The sequence below is a fragment of the Neolamprologus brichardi genome, chromosome 14 (genome assembly GCF_056152115.1).
Source record: "Neolamprologus brichardi isolate AB-2024 chromosome 14, ASM5615211v1, whole genome shotgun sequence".
Classification (NCBI taxonomy): domain Eukaryota; kingdom Metazoa; phylum Chordata; class Actinopteri; order Cichliformes; family Cichlidae; genus Neolamprologus; species Neolamprologus brichardi.
In genome coordinates, this window is record NC_142117.1 from 33,790,396 (window position 1) to 33,816,492 (window position 26,097).

At 40.2% G+C, this 26,097-nt stretch overlaps 1 protein-coding gene across 2 annotated transcripts; it reads right to left on the minus strand.

Moving 5' to 3' along the window:
* axl (AXL receptor tyrosine kinase) lies at window positions 1–25,048 on the minus strand. Of its 2 annotated transcripts, none has more exons than XM_087851166.1 (20): window positions 24,440–25,048; window positions 21,058–21,268; window positions 20,575–20,675; window positions 20,302–20,484; window positions 17,447–17,527; window positions 17,227–17,342; window positions 15,272–15,467; window positions 10,965–11,104; window positions 10,720–10,864; window positions 10,537–10,554; window positions 9,620–9,749; window positions 9,264–9,355; window positions 7,404–7,499; window positions 7,055–7,132; window positions 6,513–6,605; window positions 5,953–6,074; window positions 5,267–5,376; window positions 4,245–4,404; window positions 3,486–3,622; window positions 1–2,753 (listed from the first exon to the last, which is right to left on the minus strand). In XM_087851166.1, exons 1-20 carry the CDS (start codon window positions 24,600–24,602, stop codon window positions 2,306–2,308), a joined length of 2,820 nt encoding a protein of 939 aa, XP_087707292.1. In that variant the 5' UTR covers window positions 24,603–25,048; the 3' UTR covers window positions 1–2,305. The 2 variants fall into 2 exon arrangements, with proteins under 2 accessions (XP_087707292.1, XP_087707291.1); XM_087851165.1 differs by having other exon boundaries at window positions 10,537–10,557.
* Between the last annotated feature and the right edge of the window lie 1,049 nt (window positions 25,049–26,097).

Consider the following 26,097-nt stretch of genomic DNA (forward strand, 5'->3'; position numbering starts at 1 on the left):
TTCATGAATTAACTGATTTATTTCTTATGCAAAATAGTGTATATACTGTATAAAAATTTGTTTACAAATCATTACAGTGACAATATAAGGCAGTTATAGTACAATTTTCTCCCAATTCAAAAAAACACAACAGGAAAAATCGCAGTCGACACACACATGCACTGTAATGCAAAATACTGGCTCTGTGAAGGCACTTGGTAAAATCATAAAATTTAAGGCTTTGAATGTAAGATGGAGTTTCAGTTTTTGCTGGAATACAGTTGGAAGCTCATTTTTGGACCAAAATACTCCAAAGACACAGATATAAAACAGGAGACATATGTGCATTCAAAGTGGTATAGCATCTGAACATGGAAATTTAAACCAGTACCTCAGCCTCAGCACCACTGTTTGTGGTTCAGAAACAATGTGGTACTCCCACTGAGTCTACAGTACCAAAGCTATTACAAGAAATGTACACTTTTAACAAGGAATTTCCATAATGCTACTAGTATAACATACTATTTTATATACAAGTACCTTTGATGTATACAACTAAGAAACACAGCGCCTCACTGACATTTTTTCTCATCCTGAAATGTGTGCCAGAATATTGTCAAGGCCATTCCAATGACAAAATTATAAACTAATGCAAATACATAAAAAATAAGTGCATACTGCTGTGTCTTTCTCTTGGATTCTGCTATGTACAGTGCCAAACAAGTGGCAGGATGATGTCACATGACGAGGTTAGTGATGTTTTCCAGTCTCCCAGACTCTTCCCATCAACAGAAAATACTGCAAATGTGTCATGTTCTCTCAGGTGTGTTTTCTGCTACTAAGAATAGGAAATAACTGAAATACAACAAAAAAACCCGAAACAAAAAGATACACACATTATAAACACACACAGATACAAAAACATTAGTGCAAGTTGTAGAAATACAAAAATCAGCATTTTTAAAAAAAAGTGTAATAACACTGTGCTTGACATAAAAAAAGTAAAGGTAAAGAGTTTATCCCATCAATTGTCATGGATAATGGATTCGTTTCCTACATCCATCCACCTGTACCTTGAATCATCTCTGTCCTCCTGATTTGACTAGTACGTCTGTCCCTCTAGAAAATCCTCAGATTCCTGAGTTATAGCAAAGATATATACATACGTGAATCAGGACATGCACACGTAACAACTGTCAGTGAGGAAAGACTTGTTTTGTTCACACTATGAATCGCTCAGTGTACTTGATGCACAACCAACAATAAAAACCCCTGGGGAAGATACAACTCTTTGTTACAGCGGCACACTATGAATGCAAATCCTGTATTATTACTATGTTTTTAATGAAGTACCTTTACTTTTATTTGCAATTTATTTATTTATTTTTAAGATGTATATTGGGAATAAATCCTTAGATGGAGTGCAGCCAACACTGTGCAACTGTTGGCTGCACTCCATGGAGGAGGTTGAGCATCATGCACAACCTCCTCCATGAAGTTCATATTTTGACACTTTTGACAATTTGTAAGATAATTAAAAATAGGGTTAAGTTAAGGCAATCAAGCAAGGCATTCTTAACCTTTTCATAAACTCTCTTACTGTAGGTATTAACATAACCTTAAAAACAAGTTTTCTGATCAGATAATTCACCTTGTGTAAAACAGGCTCTGCTGGTTCTTTGTTCCAAGAATGAGTGGAGTTTCTGCTTCAAAAAATGTTTCCTTGGGTGTGACAGGTCCTCCATACAAGTGCTGACTCACTGTAAAGTTCAAGCTTTTGGGTTTAGTCTGGCAGTGTCTGAGCTGTTTTTACAAAGAGGTTTATTTATTTTATTTTTTTTAGCTTAATTACTCTTTTGCATTCAGGTAGTTAAACAGAAATGGTGTGTTACAGCTAAAGCAAAAGGGAATTCATTTCACTGATTCTGCTGCAGTGTGTGTGGCATTGTAACATGTAATGTAGCCCTCTTCACCCTCTTATTGGTAAGGGTGTACCCAGCTGCTACAGCAAATGAAATTCTACACTCACTTGGCTCTGGATAGTGTAATAAAACTTCATAAGACAAGGTTGGCTTATAAGGTTTTTTCAACCCATCATCTTATAAGAAAGGGGTTGAAAATAAAATATCAGTCCTTCACGTCCTTGGAATGAATTTGGCTGCTTGTTTATGAGTATGTCTGTGCAAACTATATATAGAGAGCCACATAAGGTTTCTTCTTGCTGTTAGAAAGAATCAGCGACGAGCTGGATTTTGTTCTTTGTACTTGTACTGGGATAGCACACTTTGGCAGTGACCAGTCTTGTCATTTTTAGGCAGTGAGTCTGTCACTGCCAGGGCATTTTCTTGGATCCATTCCTGTCCTCGAGCAGCTCAACAGTTGGAGTGCGATTGGGAGTGGAGTGGCATGATGACTGTAGAGGCAATGTGGCTGTGGAGGATGATACTGGCATGTCCAGGCTCTCCATGGAGTCAGAAAGGGTTCGGTTGGTTTCGTGCTGTGGACAGAGGACATAACGGTTGGGGTGGTGGACCTCCACTGTGGTCACAGACTCCAGGCCTTTCAAGCAGAGAGGGGATGAGCGTCCAGTGGGGTCACGACCACCAACGGCTCCGAGCTCCATGGAGGACTCGTCCATGTTCACGTATAGAATCTCATCTGGATCTTGTGGGTCTGGCAGATCCTCAAGGGCTTTTTCGAGCTCACAGCGCAGTGACTCGAATGATGGACGATCTTTTGGGCTCAGCAGCCAGCAGGAGAACATCAGGGAATAGCTGGAGGAGACAAAAGAATGTTAGTGGAGAATGTACTGTTAGCATGATAACAGTGACATTTAATATCCCATGGTGACCAAATGTTTTTATAGAAATAAACAGTTCTGCATTTCTATGTAATTTATTTTCCTGGACAAGAGCATGCATTCAATACTTTTAAATATCGGATAATTTCTAATAATTAGCTCTATATTTCCCCCTTGATCTTAAAAGGTCCGTTTGGCTCATGTTAAATTTTGGTTTATATTTTAATACAAAATCCTCTTTTTTCCTCACTTCAGTTTTCTGTGCAATTATGTATAATGTCAGTGTGACTGCTGTAAAAGCAGAAAGACTGGAGAAGTCTTTAAGCCTTTATGGAAACAGGGTACTTCTATTGGAGCTTATGTATCGGAATTTCTGGAGCGGGACCACGCCTCCAAACATGCTCCTTCCGGTTGTCATCTATATAGATTCCCCCAGTTCTGCAAGCTGTTCATTCTCGTTCACGTGGCCCAACCTCCCTCCCTCCTTGTTCTCAATTCTTTAACTTCTTCATTTCTATTTAGTGCATGGGGACCTGCCAGGCCCCTTCGAGGCCTTCCCCAAACCGCAGCTCAATTCATGTCAAAACATTCACTTTTACCTACTAAAACGCTGTCAAACCTAAAATGAGGACGTGGGTCCAGCTAGTGAAATGAAAAGGGAAAAGATTTCATTATCAGCAAAGTGTTTTTTGTCAAGGATACTCACATGCTGTCCAGACAGTCTGGAGGCTGCTTGAGACGGTTTCCTTGTCTCAAATAATCATAAATCTCACTATTTTCGACCCCAGGGTATGGCGTCTGACCCCGAGTGGCGATTTCCCACATGGTGACTCCAAATGACCACTAAGAGGGAGCAAGAGAAAGATGGAGAGGCGTACAGGGAAATAAAGAGAGAGAGGGCGAGGAAGGGTTTAGCACGAATTCCTGTAGACTTTACACACCTTGTCACACATTAGTGAAACATGAGTCTACACTGGTCAAACACTGGCTATGGAAAAAATATCACAGTCATGTTTGTCTTGGATTTTTAGACATCCTGCTTTATGAACAAGCACTAAAGAATGCAGATCATTTTAAGTGCTGCACTGTATAAACACAACTGCACATGTGCATGGACACTTAGGCCCTTAAAAATACTGTATATGTCATTAGCTTACCAGCTGCTAAAGTTGATATCACTCACAGATGTTGGTCAGGACATATTTATGCATATACTGACATTTACAGATATTTTGGTAAATAATTTTGTCTTCATGACCAGCTGGTATGCTTAAGTAATGTATAAAGCACTTGTTTCTGAGTACTTCAGGTCTTCTAAAAAAATTTGACTATACAGCTTTTATTCCCAAAACACATTGTTACTTTTTGAGAAGGTGTATTTTTGTTCCCAAGCCTCTCTAATACTGAATGCCTTTGCTCTGTACTGTAGGACACACAGTAACAAACACACAGAAGATAAACTTACCACATCACTCTTTGTGGTGTAGACACGGTCAGCTAAGCTTTCAATGGCGATCCATTTTACAGGCATCTTGGAGATCCTGCCCTGTCTGTAGTAGTCTCCATTGTAGATCTTCTTGGAGAGGCCAAAGTCAGCCACACATACATTCATATTCTCATTCAGCCTGCGAAAGAGCATTTAGACATGACCTAGAGTTATTACACTTGTGTTGGTACTATATATATTGAACAGTATCTACATATCGACAGTCTTATTTAGGTTTAACATCCAAAACATTTGTTTTATACCAGCGGTCCCCAACCTTTTTTGCGCCACGGACCGGTCTTTAAGGTGTCGCGGATAAATACAACAAAGTAGTACTAGTACCGGTACCGAAAAAAAGAAGATTTATTCATAACACACGTGAAAAGACCCAGAAAAACCGAGTTAACGATAAAAACGATAACAAAATAACGGTGAAAACCGATAAAAACCCTACATTTCACACCTGAGCCTCAACTCTCGCGGCCCGGTACCAAACGACTCACGGACCGGTACCGGTCCGAGGCCCGGGGATTGGGGACCACTGTTTTATACCACTCATAAACTGGCAAGGCAAGGCAAGGCAAGTTTATTTATATAGCACAATTCAACAACAAGGTGATTCAAAGTGCTTTACTGAGACATTAAAAAACAATAAAAAGCATGATTTAAAATTGATTAAAAAAACAGTAGATAAAATCAGAACAGTAGATAAAATCAGTAGTTAAAATATAAGTTTTGAAATTTAAGCTTAAAAGTGTGGATGGCAAGGCTTGCTTGCATCCTTAGTCTTTTATTCTAGCAAAAAAAGAGACTAATGCCTAAAACTGACATCTAATAGTCATGTTTAATATTAAGCAAAGTCTGTAGTTCTTGCTTTACTTCTTTACTGAGATCTTCTCCAACCATTGTATGTTGGATGAAAAAAAAGGAAAGAGAAAGAGCAAACGAGAACACCCACAGGAAGTGAAAGAGCAAAATGCAGAAGCAGAGTTTGTGCTTACATGCAGTTGCGGGCAGCGAGGTCTCTGTGGATGAAGTTCTTGTTGCTGAGGTATTCCATTCCCCTGGCAATATCGGTCATGAACTTAACCAGCATTTGAGATGGGAGGTACTGCAGGATAATACAGAGAGAAATAAGTTTTGTTTTTGTTCTTTGTCTAACAAAGCTGACGTGTATTTTCTGTGCAATAGAGGGCACCAGAGCCCATCGTGTTTCAAGTCTGAATGGAGCACTCCTTTGCTCCCGATACTCCTCATGTGGAAACAATAGACTTCAGCTCCACTGTGTTCTTGGAAACTGTGCATGGGTGTTTCAATACTGTGTATGGATCTTGTTTTGATTAGGCTTGTGTTACCCAACTTTGCTCTTCAGGGACTTACTGCGTAAGTCAGTTTAAAAAACCAAAACATAAAACCAAAATAAGTATTAATACGTAACACTTCAAATAAAGACTTGTGTTTCCATAATCTCTGACTTTACGTGTTGCCGGAAAAAGTATGGGCGGAGACTTGTTTAAGAGATCTTTGAATCTCTGTTGAACTTTGGAACCCATTTAGCTGACAGACATGTGAACTTATTAAGCTGTTAAACTGTGTGGGACTGTACGTGTGCATATATGCATAGGTGACTGTGAGTGTGCATGTCTGTTGCTGATTTTGTGCATTTGTTTGCTATAATCAGACTAACCACAGGACAGTCTCCCAGCCTTGAGTATAGCAGATAACTGTGCAGATCTCCATGTTTCATATACGGCAGGATGACCACAGGGGAGGGATATCCTTCACTCTCCACAGTCTGTAGACACACACCTATTAAAAAAAGCAAAACACAAAAAGAGCTTAGTATGCACAGAGACTTCATGCCTGTTCTGTCTGTTCAGAAATTAACGTCATTTTACTTTTAATCCCCAAAGTCTTGACTGTGTATTTAAATAAGTGTCTTCATCTATGAAGAAACAACACACAATAACTGCAACACAAAGGATTTATTCTATGGCTCTGTTTTCTTTGGCTCTTACACAGAATACACAGTATATCGCTAACATTTCTTTGTGAGTTTTGTGGATCGTCCTAAAAAAACAGCTGCATTGAGCAACAAATGCCTCCAGCGTTTTCAGTTGGATGCAGACAGAAATTTCAAAACCTAAATGGCTGTGTATCATTAAGTGTAAATTAGAAAAAACACAACCTTTTGCAATTCGAAATTGCCAACTTTTGACATGCCAAGCAGCAAAATTGCGAACTCACCAAGAAGCCTCATGACATTGGGGTGGTCGAACTCTTTCATGCAGGCAGCCTCTCGGAGAAAATCTTCCATCTCTGAGCGTGTGCATATAGCAACTGGGGAGAAGAAGGTACAGAGGTGAAGCCACATCACCCATATGTTACTCAGTAGGTAATGCATGGCACTAAAACCAAAAGGTTGACAGTTTGCAAGAATAAGAAATAAACTATTTGAGAAGGTCTTTTGATTCCCTGGATTTATTTAACTGTGAGTTCATGCATGTCAGCATTTTTAACCACTGAGGTTGTTTAAATTTCTCAACTAGAGTCCCTCCATAATTTAGTTTTGAAAAAAAATCAAAAAAAAAAAATCATATGGGGTAAAACTTTCTCTTCTGCCAATATTTTCTAAAAGCTGACTTTGTCCGTTTTCTGATGAAAACCGAGATTTTTGCCCTGAACACTTGTAAATTTTTGACCCAGGAGGCTGCTTATCAAATGCCCTGTGTTCCAGAGATGAAGGGATTCATTGTAGTGATTGCTGAGTACTTTTACTGTCTACTCACTTTTCATAGTCTTGACAGCGACTTTGAGAACAAACTCTTCTTGAGTCAGCAGCCCTTCCATCACAGAGCCAAACTCCCCTGAAGACAGAAAAACGTCGTTTAAAAAGCAATTGAAAATCGCCACTCATTAATTTCTCAACTGTAAACAGTTTATACAGCTATTAAACAGCAAACTGTTTTACTATACAAATATATAACATATTTGTCTGACAGGAGATAAGTAGAAACCTGCATTGGTGCTATGGCAGACAAGTCTATGGACATGTACCAATTTTGATAAAGAAGTGTTAACAAAGCCTGTGATTAAATATATATATATTAAAAAAAATAACAAAACACTGAGCACTACCTTCTCCCAAGGTCTTTCCCAGGGTTAATTTATGTCTGTCCACCATCACATCTTGGAGCTTCTGCTTCAGCTCGTCGCTGATGCCCAAGCTGTTCACTGAAGAAAGGGGAGAAAAAGAATTTTAATGCTGCTTAGCTGCCTGAAGCAATTTAATTAACAACACAGAAATGAGAGAATAACAGCCTGACTTTGCCAAACAGCCTCGCTAGCTTTCCCAAAACCGCAATGCATGACACTAAGCCAAAAACAAAGTGTTTACTTGTAAAACTCCCCCAAAATGAGCATTAGTCTTTCCAATTTTAATCAATTTGTTAGTAACATTATTTGAAGTTGCATTCATATAATACATCATCTTTATTTATGCACTTTTTCAGGTACATGTGTTTGTTGCAAGTCTAACATAGTTTTATGTCTAAAAGACAAAACAAAACCATTAAAAGTGAAGCAAAATGTTACCAGGACCTAATAAATAATATAACATACTGAAAGTAAAAGTGCTTCAATTACAATGCAAAAAAGTGCAATATTCTTTAAAAAAATCTTTAAAAAGCTCTGTTGGGAATATGTAACACCAGTTTTGTTTATTACCCTTTTCTATAAGTCTATGTGATCCTGCAGAGACCAGGTTGGGTTGAGGGACACGAGGTCAGAGGATTAGGCTGGTTTAAATACTCACTCCACAGCTGGCTGTCATTGAGCAATAGTGCTAAGCTGACTGCGCTACACATTTTAGCTCTGTTTTCACATCTGGGCCAGGATGTGACAAGACTACAACATGCTCAGAGATCCCCTCCAGCTGCTGCTACACCATCAATCTGTCATGCATTGGACAACAATCTACTCGGTCTTCAGGCATGTTCCAACACATGCTGGCGTGACCAGCTATTAGCCAAGGCTTCTAACATCTAGAGCTTTGGGGTTTGACTCCACTCTGAGAACTGGCTCAGTGTCCACAGCTTTAATTCTGTCTAAATCTCTCCAATCTGATACTTTCCCTTTTACCCAGTGCAACTTTCTTCATTCACTCTGAGTCTATAATATCTCCCCATCTCTGTATCTTGGCCCCTCTTATTTTACTCACTGAATAGTTTTTTTTCTCTCTTTTCCCTGCAGTTTTATCTTACTTCTGGCCTCTTTGCGGCTATTGCAAGCTGAGACTTGACCACGAGGACTAAAATACTGTGTGTACTGGTTACAGTGGCAAGACAGGTATATCAAATCATGTGGACTCGCAGGGAAAAGCACACAAACTACTGCTTCTATGATGCTACCAGTTTGAGTTAAATGGCACTGTTACTTTATTTCCCAACACCACATGCCTTTTCCCAATTTGGAAATGTGGAGCGGATATTTTAACTTGTTTTTAACATCTCCGGTATCACGTTCAATTTAACTTTAATTTGCTTATCTGAAGAGTCTAGTTCAATTTTGATGTTCATGCTTCAATGCACAGGTCATAACTTCATTACTACATTTCCCGCACATCTAATTAATAGGCCTATTAAAAGACTGTCTTGTGTAATATAAAATGCTCACTGTTGCTATGGTGTATGTCAGCTGACTGAACTCTCCAGGGCTATTATTACTGTGGGAAATGAATTAACTGTCAGTGCATTTCTGGCTTTGATCAACCAAAACAAACTAAAGATGTTTTTCTTGCTTTGAAATAATGTGAATAGAGCTGTAATTGTGTGACGCTTTTCTTCCACAGAACTGCTGGTTCCTGTTACGTGTCTTTCTTTAAGGGCATGTTTGGGCATGCTGTTAATAAAGAGTACCTATTTCTGCCAAAAGGACAGATGGATGCAAATACAGAGTATCAGCTTTCTGCCAAACATGGCAGACTACAGAGGAACTCACATGTTGCTTCTGTAGTCCTACGGCTGTACGAGCGGCGAGCACGGTACCTGACCACCAGCTCTCCACTCTCCATCATGGGTTCAAACGCCTCTCTGTGAAAGGATACATCACAAGAAACAGAGCAAAACACGAAGTCAGGTCACACCAGTGAACAAAAGTGAAAGATGGTTTTGCGCTACATTTCATGAAGCTATTTTTAGTCTTTCAAAACAAATGTTATTGCTTTATATAAATGCTTTAGAAGTGTGCAAGTGAGGCAAGCGGGCTGAGACCCAGAAAAAATTGAAACTTTTTGGTTTGGCGCAGTCACTGAGTCCCTCCCTTCCAACCACAAGGAGCAGTAACACCCTACGCACCCAAAGCGCGTCTCCTTGCGCCGCAGCTTGGCCACGTAAACAGCCAGGAACACAGCTATGGACACAGCGCCGGTAATGGCCATCACCACATAAAACCAGTGCCAGGAAAAGGCCGGGGGCGATGATGGACCTGAAGGAAAGGGTGTGGATGGAGACAGATGAGCGTTTAGTAGTGTAGGTCTTGTAATTTGGAGTGGGGATTTAGGAGTTTAAAGCAGTAATTAAGTTATTTTATCAGAGAAGAAAGAAGACATGATTTGTGTAAGTTATATTAGCTAGACGACAAAAAGCATGCTGAAATATACACGCTGAATTGTTGGGAATAATGGTATGAATCAAGTGAAGACAGTGACAAAGCAAACTCTTTAAGCTAAATCAAAAAGTCCTTCTTTTCCTAAAAATATAGTCATTTTCTTCACTCTAGAAATACTTTGCTGTGCCATTTCCCACACTGAAATTTACTCTCCAGTCACTGCCACAATCTACTGCTGAACACTCACAAACTCTACCCAGTGTTTACAACTTCTCTTTCTTTTCATACTCATCCTCCACGACTTTGCTTGCTGGTTTTTCTCCTTTCATTTGCCATTTTGTTGTTTGAACTGTCTGTCTAGCTCTGTTAGACAAAGCAAACAGAGATGCTCACTGCTCCTGCCAGTTATAAATATTTATGATTCTTCTCCTCATTCAGCCCCATACCCCTCTTCCCCTTTCCCTTCTCTGTGAGATCATCTTCTCTTTTTTTTCTCTTCCTTCCCTTTTGTCTCAAAATACACAGTGAAACAGACTAAGAAGAAGTAGTCCAGTTATGGAGAAAAAAAACATGAGCTCACTTCCACTATCACTGTCATTGTGTGCTACTCAGAGAGGTGACAGAAGAATGTTTGTATGTGTACATAAATCCAGTCATTGCTCACCTCTAAATTCACCCATTTCTGCTGGTGTAAAAAATAGAGAGCACGTGTTAATATTTTGACTTTTCAAAACAGATCATATCAAGTATATTTTAGCAACCACAATTTCATCAAACGAAATCATTGCTTTATAAGAATAATACGTTAATCACACCTGTTGCAATAAATGACGATTTCGTTACTCACCAGGAACGTTGAGTGTCAGAGTCTGAATGGGTGCCCAGGGTCCTTGACCCGCCCCTGTATAGGCACACACTCGGAAAGAGACATTGGACAGGGGGACAGACAGATTGATTGCGAACTCAGTGCCCAATCCAGTATTGACGACAACCTGAAAGAAAAAATCGGTCTGTCATTATTAAGAAAAATGGACATTTTCTCCATGCATTTGTAAATTTAGCAACTTTGTTGACTGTGAATGTGTTCCTCACCTGCTGAGTAGCAGGTGTGCTGTACTCCACCATGTAACCTTGCAGCTGCCCATTTAGTTTTCCTGGTGGCTCCTCCCACATTACTAGTACCTCCGTCCCATTTAACTTAGCAGTCACATTAGCTGGTGGATTTTCAGGCACTGAAAAAGAAAAACAACAACAAAGCTCTGAAGCATCTCAGTTTTCTTTCTCCCTCCTGCAGACTAGGATTGCTCAGTTTTCCTGTTTATCCCTCTGTGTTACCTTGCCCACTGGTAGGTGGAATTAATCAGTGCATCTGGGAGCACCTGTCCACTTAACTTGTGTCTTTCACACAATTTGTAATGACTCATGGAAACAATCACAGCAATTTTTATTTATAATTATTGTAAGTGTACCATCAGTACTTTAACTGTGTGCTAAGTGGCCTGTGTCCGGCGGACTGGAGTTAGCCAGGCATGTGTTGTTTTGACAGCTTAGAGCCTCTAGGGTGTGGATAACTCAAGCAGCTGGAGGGAGAAGATGTCAAAGAATGTGGAGAATTTGGCTTTATTAGGACAAAAAGGCATCTGAGGGCACCGCAGACAGGGGTGATTAGTCGAGTTCAGAAGCTGTTCTGGTCTTTCTTTGTCATTATGGTTCAGTAAAGTCATGTGTCTACTTCACTTCATGCAGTTCCTTTTCTGTTGGCCATTCCTGTTATTGTTTTATTCACATTTGTCTGGCTTTGTTTTTGGCATTCGGGAGAAGAGAGGGGAAAAAAGGCATCTGGCTACCAAAATACCCACTGGAGAGAAAATCTAGCTGAATAACATGCTAGAAATAGTGTGAGGAATTTATGCACTGTGTGTCTAGTGTGTGTGTGTGCGGATATGTGACTGATGCACTGTTTAGGACAGAAAACCAAGAAAACTTTCAATAAGAAGAAGTGAAGGCTTATTTCCTGTGTTAGTGTTTAAAGCTTACTTTGTGTTTGCTTCTCACTCTTGGTATGCTCCCAAAGTCACACAAACAAGCTGGACACCCACACACACCCACGCATGAGCTAAGTCACCGTGCGTTTGGGAAACACAGCCCAGCCCTATGGATGATGTTATCAGGAAGCGTTTGGCGGGTGATTGTTTCCACATGTGGTCCTTATTCTTCCTGCCAGCGGCAACAAAAGCAAACTCTAAGTCAAGTTTGTTCCAGCAGTTCGGCTCCGCATTTGCTTAATCATCTGTCGGACTTTCTCTCTCTGCGTTCTCCACCTCTTTGTTGCCCATACTCTTTTACTCTCCTTCTCATTTTCTCTCTTTCCCTGACTTCTATCCAACACAATTCCATCGTCTTCTCTCCAAGTTTTCTTCTCCTTCATTGCTCGCCCTGTTTTAATGCCCTTCTTTGTTCATGGAGTGGCGAGTTCAAGTGAACAGACATGTTGATGTAAAATGTAGGATTAAAAAAAGAGTTTCCCTTGGACAAAAATAATTAGATTTGCAAACTTCAAAAAAGGAAATGAGATGTTTATTTGTGCTTTTTCAAAAATGCCTCATGTTTTTTATTCTTCTGAAAGAATGGAAAGCAAGCCCTGACTTGGCAAGAGATTGAGAAAGAAACTCTTGAGCCACAATTAGTTCACTACAGCAAAGGTTCAGAAACTTACTGTTTCACATCCTGTTAGGGGTGAAGAAAGTGTCAAATGATCAGATTTGGAAGATTTTGAAAAGTTGTTTGAAAGCAGCGATTTGACTCTTTCCTTATTCTTTATTCTTTTTTCCATTCTTACAGGCTGTAGGCCCTGTGTATGGAAAAAGGTCATCCTTAAGCCAGAAACTGACTGGTTCCCATGCATGAGAACCAAGAAAGCTCTACACAGGAAACATGTGCAACACAAATGTTAGTGTCATCAAAAATGTCTTAACTTTTAAGGCCATCCACCTTCTTTCAATTTAACAGCACAACCGACTGCTGTCTGTCTGGGAAAAAGAGTCACTTAATGCTTGAGAATGCATTTTTGTTGGCAATAGTATTAAGCAGGATTAAACGTGACACGTGTGCACATTGGGGTATGTCATCATGACTCACTTCCATTGGGACAGTGAATCGGGCTGTTCTGTGACTGTTTATTACATCTCTTTGGGGGTACAGACTGACGTTATGCAAGGTGTGTGCAGAGAGTCAGGACTCCATTAACAGCCATTTAGTTTCTTAGTAACTGATTCTTTGTTTATTCTGTCTGTGTGTTTGTGATTTTTTTATTCTGGGGTTCTTTTCAGACAAATAAAATAGACTTGTGGTATGTAAAGAAACGCAATAAATGTAAAATCTCATCTCGTCGCAGCGTTAGGATTAGCGGGGTGACATGGGTCGACTCGCTTCCTCTCCCTCTGACCAGCCCTACCCCCTCGTCCTCCTGGGAAAAAAGTAGACTGAGAAAATAGCTAGATGAGTGTTTTCTCAAAGCACCCCCTTCTCCCATTTTTTTTCTGCTCTTCCATCCAGTCCTTCCCTACTCTCACCACCACCACCACTTTTTCCCTTTTTCCCACAGTGCCTCGCTCTGTGTTCTGGAAAGGAAAATCATAAGTCAACTGAGGTTAAAAAAAAAGGGGGGGGTGAAAGATGAAGGAGTCAAGCTGAAAAACTGGATTCAGAAAAACTTGTTCAGCTTGTTCGGGGTGCAGGAAATCACATCCTCAGCAATGTTTGTTGGATGAGGTAGAAAACACTGGCTGAAAGATAAATGAGTAAAAGCAAGCCCAGTTCTTCTGGAGGAACCAGATGAAGGACATAAATGGAGAGAGAGTTCAGCATATATGCACAATTTATGAGGGATTTAAGGAGGCAGAAAGCTACAGAAGGCTTCAGGCTCAAGAGAAAAACCTTGTGGGAGTTTGTCAGACACTTCAGCAATGAAGCACATGGAAAATGTGGAAAATATTGCTGTGCTGTAAACAGCCAAACTCTCTCTATTATTCTCTAACTCAGTTTACCCTTAATGCCTCCTGAACTATTTTTCTCAAAAGCTAAATGTTATGTTTCATATGTTGTCTTTTTTTTCCTGTGAAACGAAATGAAGATTGCTTTAGCTCAAAAAAAAGAACTGAAAATTCTGCTTGTTCGAGGACTGCTTCCCTTTTGCGTCTTCCATTTATGAGAAAATGAGAAATACTGTGTTTACAGATTACAAGCAGCTTCCCTCATGGAAACCCCCAATCACTGCTCCTGTGGCATGTCTCCACTCTCCATTCCTATTTATCCAGGGATACAGAAAGCATGAGCTGGCATGGAAAATCCCACCTCAGTCTAAACTCAAACACAGGCTAGCATTAGAGTTTGGACAGAGTGCTGCAATCCTAACTGAAGCCTTTCAGGAGAATTTAGCATCTACCTTCCTTTTCCCATCACAGCCTTTTCTGTCCCTTAAGCGCCAGTCAGCCTTCTACTTCAAGAGTTTATATTTAAAGCTGGGTTCACAAGGATACAGTCACTCACATCTGGTAACCTTCATGAACACAGACTAAGGAAAAGGGGCACAGTAAGGAATATTATGACTAATGGTGCACTGTAAACTAATTCCCTAACTCCATGTTATCAGAGTTCAGAATAAGTCTTGACTTATAATGATCCAAGTTGAAAATAATTCAAAAGACTCTGCAGGGAATTACATCCACCTTAAAATAGATCCAGAAAAAAATGGGTCGTGGGGCTAAAACACTCATGTTAGTGCAGTGCTGCTGAGGAACTTTTGCCAGCTTGAATTCTAGACAAGACAGAAAACAGTCAAAGTGACTCATAAGCGCCCAAAGCATAAGACAGCAATGAAACACAGCTGGAGTATATTAACTACATCTTAAACATAACATAGTATCAGATATGCAGACCTAATAAGTGAATTAGACTTAAGTCAGAGTTCCAGACCTATAAATTGGGCTTTAATCTACGTTGTCACCCTGGAACAGAACAGCTAGGCCCTGTGAAGCCATCATCTTTATTATTACTGTTTTAGTCCCATTGAATAGGCGTAGCTGAGAAAACAACACTAACACATGTTCAGTGTGACTGAGGGCATCATTATGTTAGCATATACTTGAACATTTAGCAGTAAAAGTATCCCGCTGGCATTTGTTTGAAATGCACTTATAGAAAAATGACTCTTACTACAGAACAAAAACACCATAAAAAGCAACTCAGTGGTGTTTTTGTTACTGTGTAGATTCTGTCCTGGTCTGGTTACAGTTCACAGAGCCTTGACCTTGAAATAATCTCACACACAGCGACATAAAAAGATGCACACATCCGGACAAGACATCCTTGGTGAAAACAAACAACTCTGCAAAACTAACCTCCTTCTTTGGTACGTAGCTCCACCCAGGGAGACCAGTCAGATGGGCCTTGGCTGCTATGGCAGGCCACTCTGACAGCATAGAGGGTGTGAGGCTTCAGGTCTTTGATGATGTGTGAGGATCGTGGCATGGACACAGTCTGATTATGGATCAGCTGATGTGGGCCTGCTATGATGGACTCTCCTGAATGTTTTGCCTGGAACATTAAGATGATAAACATTATACTTTGTAATCAGCATTTCCTATTAATCAGATTTACTGGTTTACGTGCAAACAAGAAGATGATGTGCTGTTTTTGAGTCCAAACTGACTGAAAATAATATAAGGAGAAAATAGAAAATCACTTTGAGCCATGCCAATTTCTTTAACAAATCAAGGAATTTCTGTATGCATCTCTGTGCTTTGCTTGTTTATTTAAATTTCTTCACAGACAGGCGAACTGGTTGTGCAGACAAAATGGAAAAAACTGAATTCTTGTCTGCAGTTTCTTAAGCTATTATTTGTTGCTGCTGCTGGTGGTGGTGGGGTCATTAAGTGTTAATTTTTAACAATGCTGTAAAATGCTCCTTTGCTGCTCTGAACAAAAGCCAAACTCAGCAAGGTAGACTAAAAGCAGAACCCGCCAACCAGACATCACAGGCAGAAACCTGCTGTCTCTGCAAAGTCTTTATGGTAAACACATTTAAAGAGGAACACTAGAAAACAAAAGCTTCTCTGCAGCAATTTTATAACCACATTAAAGTTGCTGGTGTAGGCCATTATTCTGCAGCATTGTTCATTATCAACAAACTTGTTTGAAATGGGTGCAGTTCACAGGTAGAGTTAAAAACATTATAAATAATATGTCTAAAAATGAGCAGCCACACAAACAGATGTTTGTAGCAGGTGCTGATGTGTACTGTTTTACCATATAAAGCAGGGAGGGGTAGAGGAGGAGTTATGGCACGAAAAGAAAAGCAAAATCTCTTTCATTTAAAACTAGGCAAGCAAAAGGCTCTGAACTAGAGAATTAGCACAAAAACAAAACATGAGCAGTCAGAGGTCATGTGCTATAGGAAGCTTAAGTCTTTTTCCTTACGGCATGAGTTAGACATCTGAGGATGTCTTCAGTTGCATGAATGAGGAGAACTGTATGAATGTGTGTGGGTTTGTGAAAGCTCGATGAATCACCGTCCAGCCTGCAAAACAAGTGTGTTTAATCTAATAGTACAACTCAGCCCTGAGTCACACTCCAGCATGCATTCCCCCTTGTATGGCTCAGACCCACAATACCGGCTGTCACTGACTTTTCCTGTTTTCTTTTAACAACTTTCTCCACACCTTTCTTTCCTTCTTTCTTCCCTTCTTTCACCTCTCTAAACCATTGCCTTTTCATGTTTCTCTTCACTACACAAACTACCGTTAAATTCAGCTTTTTGCCCCATTCTCCTGAAGTAGGCCCCTTTTCTTTTCCCCCTACAAGGGTAAAGGGGTTAGAGAGAGATGGAGGAAGGGAGGGGGCAATAGTATCAAGAGGTATGAGGGGCAGCTTTATTAGAACCAGACGTTTAGGGGTGGTGCTGCAGTGTTCCCTTCTCCAGGAGAAAATTTTCCTCCTCTCAGCTATGAGCTATAACGGCCTCAAAGCATGATAGTGGCAGAGAGACACTTACAGAAAGAAAGAGAGGGAGGGAGCGGCCCTACATAAGTCCAAGAGGCCACTTTCCCAGAGTGAAACATGACCCACTGGTACATGAATAAAGCAGGGAGGGGTAGAGGATGAGTTATGGCAAGAAAAGAAAAGCAAAATCTCTTGTCTTTAAAACTAGGCTAGCAAAAGGCTCTGAACTAGAGATTTAGCAAACAGAGGAGTCAACGATCAATTGTTAACAGGTAGAAACAACAAACAGCTGCTGTGGTTATTCCAGCTAGTTGTGCTATTCACATCTGCCACATTTACGTCTAGTTTTTCTCACCTGAACAGAACAGTTGACTATCTGGTAGATACCTCCGAAACCAGGTTCCCACGATAAATGAAGTGCGGACTGAGTGATCTCTACAGCTCTCACATCCTGAGGTTTGTTGGGGAGAACTAAACAACAAAAACAATCCCCAAAATTAAAGATGTAAACATAATTATATGCAGATAAACTAGCAATGGCTGAAGTGACACTGCTTGCATGGGCTGACACCTACCAGTGATGGTACCAGATCGGGAACTGGCCACACCCTTACGGTTCTGGGCCTCACAAGAGAAGGTGCTGGTCCTGTTCAGGCCTGGACAGAGAAGTGAAACATGCAGGTGTGAGGAGGAAACACTTCAGTATGCTGAGTTGCATGTGATGTCAATGTGAGAAAAATGTAACTAGAGTGAGAATAGCATGAGGGTAAAAGTTTCCATTCAGTAACATCCTCTGTTTGTCAGTAGTATTAGGTAGTAGGGTGCTTCTTCCTGAGAGTGTAATGGTCGTTAATTCAGGAAAGACTTACAGATTTTACATTTTGATTTGTGGTGTAAAAAAGTGAAAAAATGTGCAGCTGCTTCAGCTTTGGCAAGACAAGACAGTGTTAAACTTTTATACCTTATCGAAACGTTTCAAGAAATTAACTTTATTCCATTGTGAACAATGAATCTTAATGTGAGTAAATACATGCAGAAATCAGGTTTACTTGTTGCACATGTTTAAGCAACGAGAGCTGACCAAAGCTGTGTACTAACACAAATAAAAGAGAGGAAGAAAGAGCAGGATAAAAAAAGTGTAGTAGGAATTTCAATGATAGAATATCAGTTACTATAATATTAAGTTTGATCAAGCCAATAAAAAGCCATATAAAGCGCAGGTGGAGATTTGCTGATATTCAGGTTGAAAGACATCAAAAATGTGCTTATTCTGGTATAAATCATAATATTTTTAGGACTTGGATGTAGTTTTGATTAAATAATTTTTTTCTCAATTGGCTACTATAACCAATATGATTTTTCACAAGATCATCAAAAAAACCCATTCTGGTTTTAACTGCTATTTGACGTAATTTGAGGTTTGGTTTTTCAAAACTGCAGCTTCATGATAAAGCAAAAGTTTCAGGAGTTGCGAATGCTTTTTGCTTTGTAGGCTGGAGAACAAAGAGTGCAGCCTAGCTGAAGTCTAGGTGTAATATGCTGAGCTGCTGCCTTCAAGAGGAGCTGGGGCTCCCGTGAAGGGGGAAAACAAGTATGACACACTGACATTCAGCAGAGAATGAGTCCTCTGACAAAGTGACTCACAGCGTGCTCACACATTGAGCATTTTGTAATGCAACACAGGCCTACACACACAGACAGACAGTGAAACATGTGACATTCAAGTTTATCACTGTTATCTAACACCCCAACATTGTCAATAAGCCACAAGCTGAGAGTGACAGAATCATGCAGTGTGTTTGTCCTGCGCCGACGGCACCATGCCTCCATTGTGCCGTGGCCGGAAAAAGAACAGGGGGTACGATCCTCGCTGGCTGTAGTGAGGGGTTGTGAGAGGGGGAAAGGAGGGAGGGCAGCATGGGCTGACCACTGGCTGTGTGCGACAGTGAACTGCTCATCAAGCCAGATTGCGCCACTTGCTCGTGTCTCCTTCCTTCCTCATCAGAAAACCACAAAACAACATCCTTTAACAGCTGGAAATGTCATAATCTGTTACTAGGAGGAACCTCATGATCCGTGCAGTATTGACCAACAGTGTCAGCTGGGAAAGGCAGTGCGTGGCTTTGGTACTTTTTTTTTTTTGCTAGACTAACATTTTCTGTGAACAAAGTAATAGTATTAGATTTCTCAACTTTCTTAAAAGGAACTGGGATTGTGAATACTTTAATGGTTCATGAATAACCAAAATGGTTCAGAACTGAAGGAGAAATGAAACTGATAATGAAGTTGAAAGCATTGACTTTAGCAGGGGAGTAAACCAAATATGCAACATGAATTTATTTTGATGAATAGATTTTTTTGCCCAAGACACAATAAAAAAAGAAAAAGAAGAAAGAAGAACAGTTTATGAGGACTTCTCACATCATGAAGCCACACGTGTATGGCTCTTGGTTTCTTGCTGGTTGGAATGCACTTCATTCCATTTCTCTTTATGGGCTCCTTGAAAGATTATTTGTGTTTGCCTTGGTTTGGATCTGTGGTCTGCCAGGCCAGCTGTCCATACCAGAGTTGTGAGTGTAGGTTACCATCAATCGGGTCCTAGTCAACACCATGCAGCCTGCTCCGATGAGTCAAACCAGAGCCTTCAACTGAACTTCAACCGCTGCTTGCTCCTCCCTTTTTCCTTCTGACTCAGCCTCCTCTGTTTTTCAGCCTATCACTGGTAGGCTAGCTGACAGGCATCTGTAGTTTGCATTCAAGCAGCAACAGAACCCCCCTCCTTTATCTCCGTCTTTCTTTTATCTCCTTATGCCCTCTGCACATCAATTTTCCATCTCCCAATTTCCCAATTGTCCTTTCTGTGCTTGCTGCTCCTTTTTACCCACAAAACCACAAGGCATGTCCTCAATGGATTCACTGGCAATGTGCCAGCCTGGCTCTCTCTGGGGAGGGTGGTTATTCGGTAGTATTGTTTTGGCCATGAAAGGAGGATTTGAAAGTATTTCAAACACAGGAGATAGTTGCCATGCAGTTTTTGAAGCAGGTCATTATAACCAGTAGATTAGATTCAAAAACTCAACTCTGAACCACAACCTCTTGAAGGAGGACTTTTTACTCGTCTAATATTTAATTCCCATATTATTATTATTTTTTACCTGCAGAAATTAACATTTGTAACTTATTAATCATTTAAGTAATTAATCTTCTCAGTTTTTAAAATGTGAGGACCCACTTCTCTTGCCAACATGTCAAGTTTGGGGAGAATGTTTTTCTTTCTTTTTTTAAAAACTTTTTTTTAACTTGATCGTTTGTTATTGTTTTTATTTTCTCCTGTCCATTTCACTGTCAGTGCAAAATGAGGATTTGAGAAATCTGTTTGTTTGAACTGGACTAACTAGGTTGCTGTGCTTGACTGAGTAAAACATGATACCTGTGAGGTTGAGGGTTGAGGGTGAGAGGGCCACTGGATCCGACAAAGAATTCAGAGGATGGCCATCCTGTAGCCAGATGACCCTGACTGGTTCAGGAGGCCCGTGGGCTGCACAGTGAAGGCTGAAGGAGACATTTGCCACGACAGTCATGTGGTAGGGCTCCAAAGAAAAATGAGGAAGGCCTGAGAAAGACTTAGCTGAGTCAGGGTCTCCACTCCTTTAAACAATCCAAATCTATAGACTTCTGTAGCTGTGGTTGTTTAATAACTCACCTTCCAGCTGAATACCACCCTCATCAGAAAAGGTCTCATTGCTTCCTGATAGAACAGCGCATTTGTAGTAGCCCATGTCAGGGAGCTGGACTTTCTCAATTCTGTTATGTATATAAAGAGGAATATTTTCAAAGGTTTTGTAAAGAGCAGAAAATGTCAAAGCAAACTGGTAATACAGGGAGCTGATGTTTACTTTCTTTCTAAATTTAACATTCAGTCATGCCTGAATAAAATATTTCAAGTTACAGCAGATTAGACAAATGTGATTTTCCTTGGATTGCATAATTTCTTTGAGAATTGATTTCTCTGGTTCTCTACTGAGAGTGGAAGTCAACATGGTGACATAATCCAGCAACAGCCCTGTTTGAGCTAGAAACAAGACGGGGTGGAAGAACAGGAAATAAACACATTTTTAGACCAGGTGTGACTGCTTCACAATACATAAGAAACTTCCACATGTTAGCAGTCAAAACTGCATCCTACCTGAGTGTGCTTATGATAGTCCTACTGTTGCTGCCAGTGAGAACTTGGTATTGATTATTTTCTGCATGCTCCAGTGGCACACCATCTTTCAGCCAGATCACATCAGGGGACTCCACGTCCTCACTCCCTTTACCATTCAATTTGCACTGCAATGTAACAGGTTTGCCCAGTGAAGAGATGACAGTAGTGGGACTCTTTACAAACTCCAAATCTTTGAGAGAGGAAAGAAGCAGAAGAACAGGTTAGCATTTTTCAAATGCAAATTTTTTGCAGTCCAAAAAACTGAAAACGTATCTTCAAAGAACAAGATTTCCCGCTCTTCTCTTTTCTATAGAATCTGTGCAGCTACAAACTGAGCGTAGCATTACTTCAGAAAATGTTTAGCTTTGTCTGCAGTCTTGTTACATCAACAGCTGATCTCAGTCCAGCCCAAAAAACCTACTGCTGGCTCAGATGGTACCCTTCTGTGCATTCTTCAGGCAGATATCATACAGGCAACACCATGTCCTGTTCCTGCAAGCTGCTTTGCAACCCACCGTAACCCCCAATGCCTTCATTTCATCTTTTGCTTGACCTTAATGTGATGTATGTTGTCACTTTGTTGATGCTTGCTTAGAGCTGTACATGTTTGTCTTGCTGTTTCTTTCATAGGACATAATTTTTCTATCACAAACAGTCATTACTAGAAATGAAAGGTTCACTCTTTTTTTGGGCTAAAGTGGTCCTGACTCAAATGTGATTGTTCTGCATGCATGTGCATGACACCTTTCAGTAGTTTAATTCACATAATTAGATTAACTACATTAATCATGTCATCTATCCAATTCGCTCCAACTCCCATAGATTAAGGTGAAATAGTCCAAACAACAATTCAAAACCCAAAGATATTTAAATTACAGTGACGCAAAACACAGAAAAGTAGTAAATCTCCACAAGCAGCAAGTAGCAAATTTTGGTTTAATAAATGTCTGGAACATTAAATCATAAACAGAATTGCTGTTGTCCTATTAATCAATCAGCTAATATGTCCAGCACTCAAGTGTTCATTTGGTTCTGTCTGATAAATATTTATTGCTTGTGACAGGCTTACTTTTGCAGTTGCTAGGATATGATAACCCGAGCTTTTCAAAGACTCTGGTTATCTCGTGCTCCCACTGATAGTGAGGCTGACCTGAGAAGGGCAGCACTGATACTGAGACAAAGGCTTCTTGTTAGAGGAAGGTTGCCTATGTTGCTTAAACAATGTCTGAGAACTGAGAGCCCAACACAAACTAAACGTAATTATAATCACAGCTTCTTCATAGCAGTATTCACAGACCTGCAGCCTATAGATGTCTGATGTCAGAAAAATGTTGAAAACGGGGATCCTTCTTTTTTTTTTACCTTCTGAAACTTTCAATGATAATGAATTAGAATATGTAACTTAAAAACCCAGATTTTCTTTAACCCATCAAACTGGCAAGTGCACATAAGATGTGCACAGATTTGTGATACAAGAATTCTTTTCTTTCTTTCGCAGCATCACATAAAAATGCAAAGCATCCACTCAACCAACCAAGCCAAGGCAACTCCTTGTAGATAAAGAAAACATAAATCATTTGAGGATGAGCAAACTTGGTTTTCAGAGCAAGAATGAAAAAGCAAGATTTTCTCAAGCTTGTCAACACGCCCTCCTCGTCTATTTCATGGTCACCTTTCAACCTTTGACCCTTTACAAAGACCCCAAAGACCCATTTCACTATAACACATAAATGCCCATAATTCAACAACCAAAAACAGATTTAAAATGCACCTTTTTGCAGTACTCATTTTACTCTTAACTATAACATGTCTTGACAGAGTGTGTGCTTCCCCACCTCTTTGTCTCTGTGTGTTTTCTGGCATTAAAAGTCATTCATCCCTTTATTTTTTAAGCTTGGCTGAGCTCTTTCAATATTCTACATGACCCTGGCTTTGCCCCCCTCCCCCTCCAGTGCATTGAACCAAAAAAGCCTCATTTTCTCTCTCTGTATCTTTTTTTGCTGAATTCATATAATAATAACCTTGTAAACATTTTACAAGATTGCAGACAGACAGAGAGAGGAGGCTACAGACTAACTGTGTGTCTCTGTTTGTGTGTGGCCTGTCTCCACTGATTCATTGGTGCCTAACTACTTCATCGCCTCCCTATTGTTCCCCGAATTCCCTTCAGGTCCCCCACTTCTTCCCTGATCTTTTCTTTCCACCCTGCCTCTACTCCTACTCTCCACTCTGTGAGAATGCTCAGATGTTAAATGTCATTGGTTGTGCACATACCAAAAATGTCTGACACAGTCTTAAGCATTTATCCTCCTCTCACTCCCTGCTTTATCCTCCTGCATTTTTAACAGTGTGGAATCCATTCACTGCCGCGCCTTTGCCCTTTCTCCTTTTCATGCCATTCATTGGATTCATCGCTACACATTTTGCCACCTCCCCTCCAAACTCTCTACTCTTGCCCTCGTACCCCATCCATCATTGGATTGGAGTCTGAGTCAGACAAGCTCTGACTCACAAACCAAAGCATTTGGCCCCCTGAACCCCCCCTCATCCTTCACATCCTCACATCCAAATAGGAACTGAGACACCGGAATAAAATTCTCCATTCTTCACATCGGTGTCTAGTAATCTCCCTGCCTGCTAGTCATACATATACTGAGGGCAGGTGCCCAAGAGACAGAGTGACTGCAATTGTCAAAACACATAAGCTGACAGGTGGACGTCCCTGTAGGGATACTGTTTTCATCGACTGGGTGCAGTTGAAAGTTCCCAAACAGTCAGTAAAGTTTGTTTTAAAAGATAATTAACATACTTTTGAAATGATTCTGTATAGTGTAGAAAGACTATTTTCTTAAGAAAGCAGAAATTTGGCTTTTATCTTTCATCTTTGGCGTTCAGCAAACATTCTCTTTGCTGATTATGATTCACCCTTGTCTCAAGATATTTACATTAAATGCCCACCTTTCACTTCTATCAAATCACATCTATCAAATTCTAAATCTTGTTCGCTTGAACTCCCAGCATGAATAAACATTGATCACCTGATTTCAGAAACATTGCCTTTGAGCAGTTAGTGTTACTGGTTGTTACCTGTTAGGTAAAACTCCCCCTCACTTACTTTGATTGTATTATAATATAATAACAGTATACAATAATATTAATCCTTTATTGCTTTTGATAACGTTTTTTTTTTTATGTTGGCCAGATGTTGAACGCCCCTGCAGCTGTGGTTAGCCAAAAACAAATTGAGTTAACGAGGCAGAGAGCTGACTGTGCTAATTGCTATTTACGATGTTTCCCCCTGCACACAACTAACAGGCATATTGGGTAAATAAAAAAGCGCCCCGTTTCAGTTAAACCTTACCTGTCAGCGATTCTGCAGATGTTGGTATCCAAACCGAAAACATGACGGTGAGAATCACAATCGACCATTTAGACAAATTCATACTTTCTCTCGAAAACAAATGACCTCGGAAAAAGAGCTTCATGAGGAGAAGAGTCATCCTGGAAACATCACCAGACTCCATTACCGCATCGCAGCAGCTCAGAGAGTCAAAGTTATGTTTTGCTCTAAAGAAAAAGAAAAAAATTTCTCTGACTTGGCAGGTGCTGAAAATGTTGAGTATCCACAAATCAAGACCCAAACAAAGCGAATCCTCGCGTTTCAGTTCCCCATTTTATGAAACATGCGGTTAAAAAGTCTCTGAATTGCCACAAACTCTTGAGTTTCCCTTATCCTGTTGCTTTGGTTGGTTTCAAACGGAGCAGGGCTGTCTCCATCAAAAACTTTCATCTACCATGGAAAAAGCGCACAGCAAACGACGCTCTAAACTTTTCCTGTCCAAACGAGAGTCTATTTCTAGCGACCAAGAGCGTATTTTTAAACCAGTCTTTCCTGCAGCCGGTTGTCCAAAGTCTCTATCCTGCCTACAGGTTCCCTGCGACTCCAGACATTCCCCTGGCTTTCTTATCCCTCTCCCCCTTTCAAACACGATTCAAATTCCTCAACTCAAGTTCTTTCCACCCTCCTCCTCATCCTCCTCCTCCTCCTCCACAGTCTCCCTCCTTTTCTCAAAGGATGTGAGAAACTCTGCGGCATGCTGATTGTCTCTGCCCAATCTCCCATTCGCTTTTTAATTACACAGGGAAGCCCAGAAGTTGTAAATGTCTCCGTAAATCAAAAGTTTCGCGCTTGAAATACTGTTTAAAACACAAGCCTGTGCATTTCAGTGTGCGCAACATGACAGCATCATGTACATATAATAAGAAAACATAATGTTACAGACCTGCCTTTTTAATAATAAACTTTTTTCTTTTTTTCCTAAGAAAAATGTTTTTTTTTAATCGCGCTGTCAAAGTAAATTACTTATCCACATCTATTGTTTTTCTGTATACTGTTTTATAATAATTAAAACATATAAATGTTTAAAAGTACTACTATTAAAATACCATATCCAGGTTTAGCAGGTTTTGTTATTAATTCTTCATTATCTTGCTGCTGTTTAAAGCATTTGAACATGTCGATTTGTTATTCCAACCAGTCAAAAGCAAACGGGATGTCAGCAAAAATGCATTAACGCATTACAGAAAAATATTCAAACTATTTTTGTTTGCATTTACTCCATTCTACACAAACAGAGTCACCATCACGATGTCTGGGAATTTGTTTGAAAATCCGGATTCAGTCATAACAATTTGAAGCACTCTCAGCTGTAGTCTAAATAACTGCGGCTTTCCTTGATTTACATCTAAGTTACTGTTGTAGGTCTGAAGTGTGTTCTGTGTGTGCGTGAGGAAATGCTTCTCGCTGCGTGAGAGAAGTCCCTGCAGGGTTCTCATATCATTCATGAATGAATTGATCTGCTGTGTATATTTCTGTTTTTTTCTTCTTCTCTGAAAACAATGAGAGGGGCTGGAACTCAGGTTGCGAAGAACTCCGTCCGACTGCCCCTTTAAGAGTAGCTCTGCGGACAGTGTTGTGTTCCCAGGGTTTTTAATGGAGACAGAGAGCCACTGAGAAAG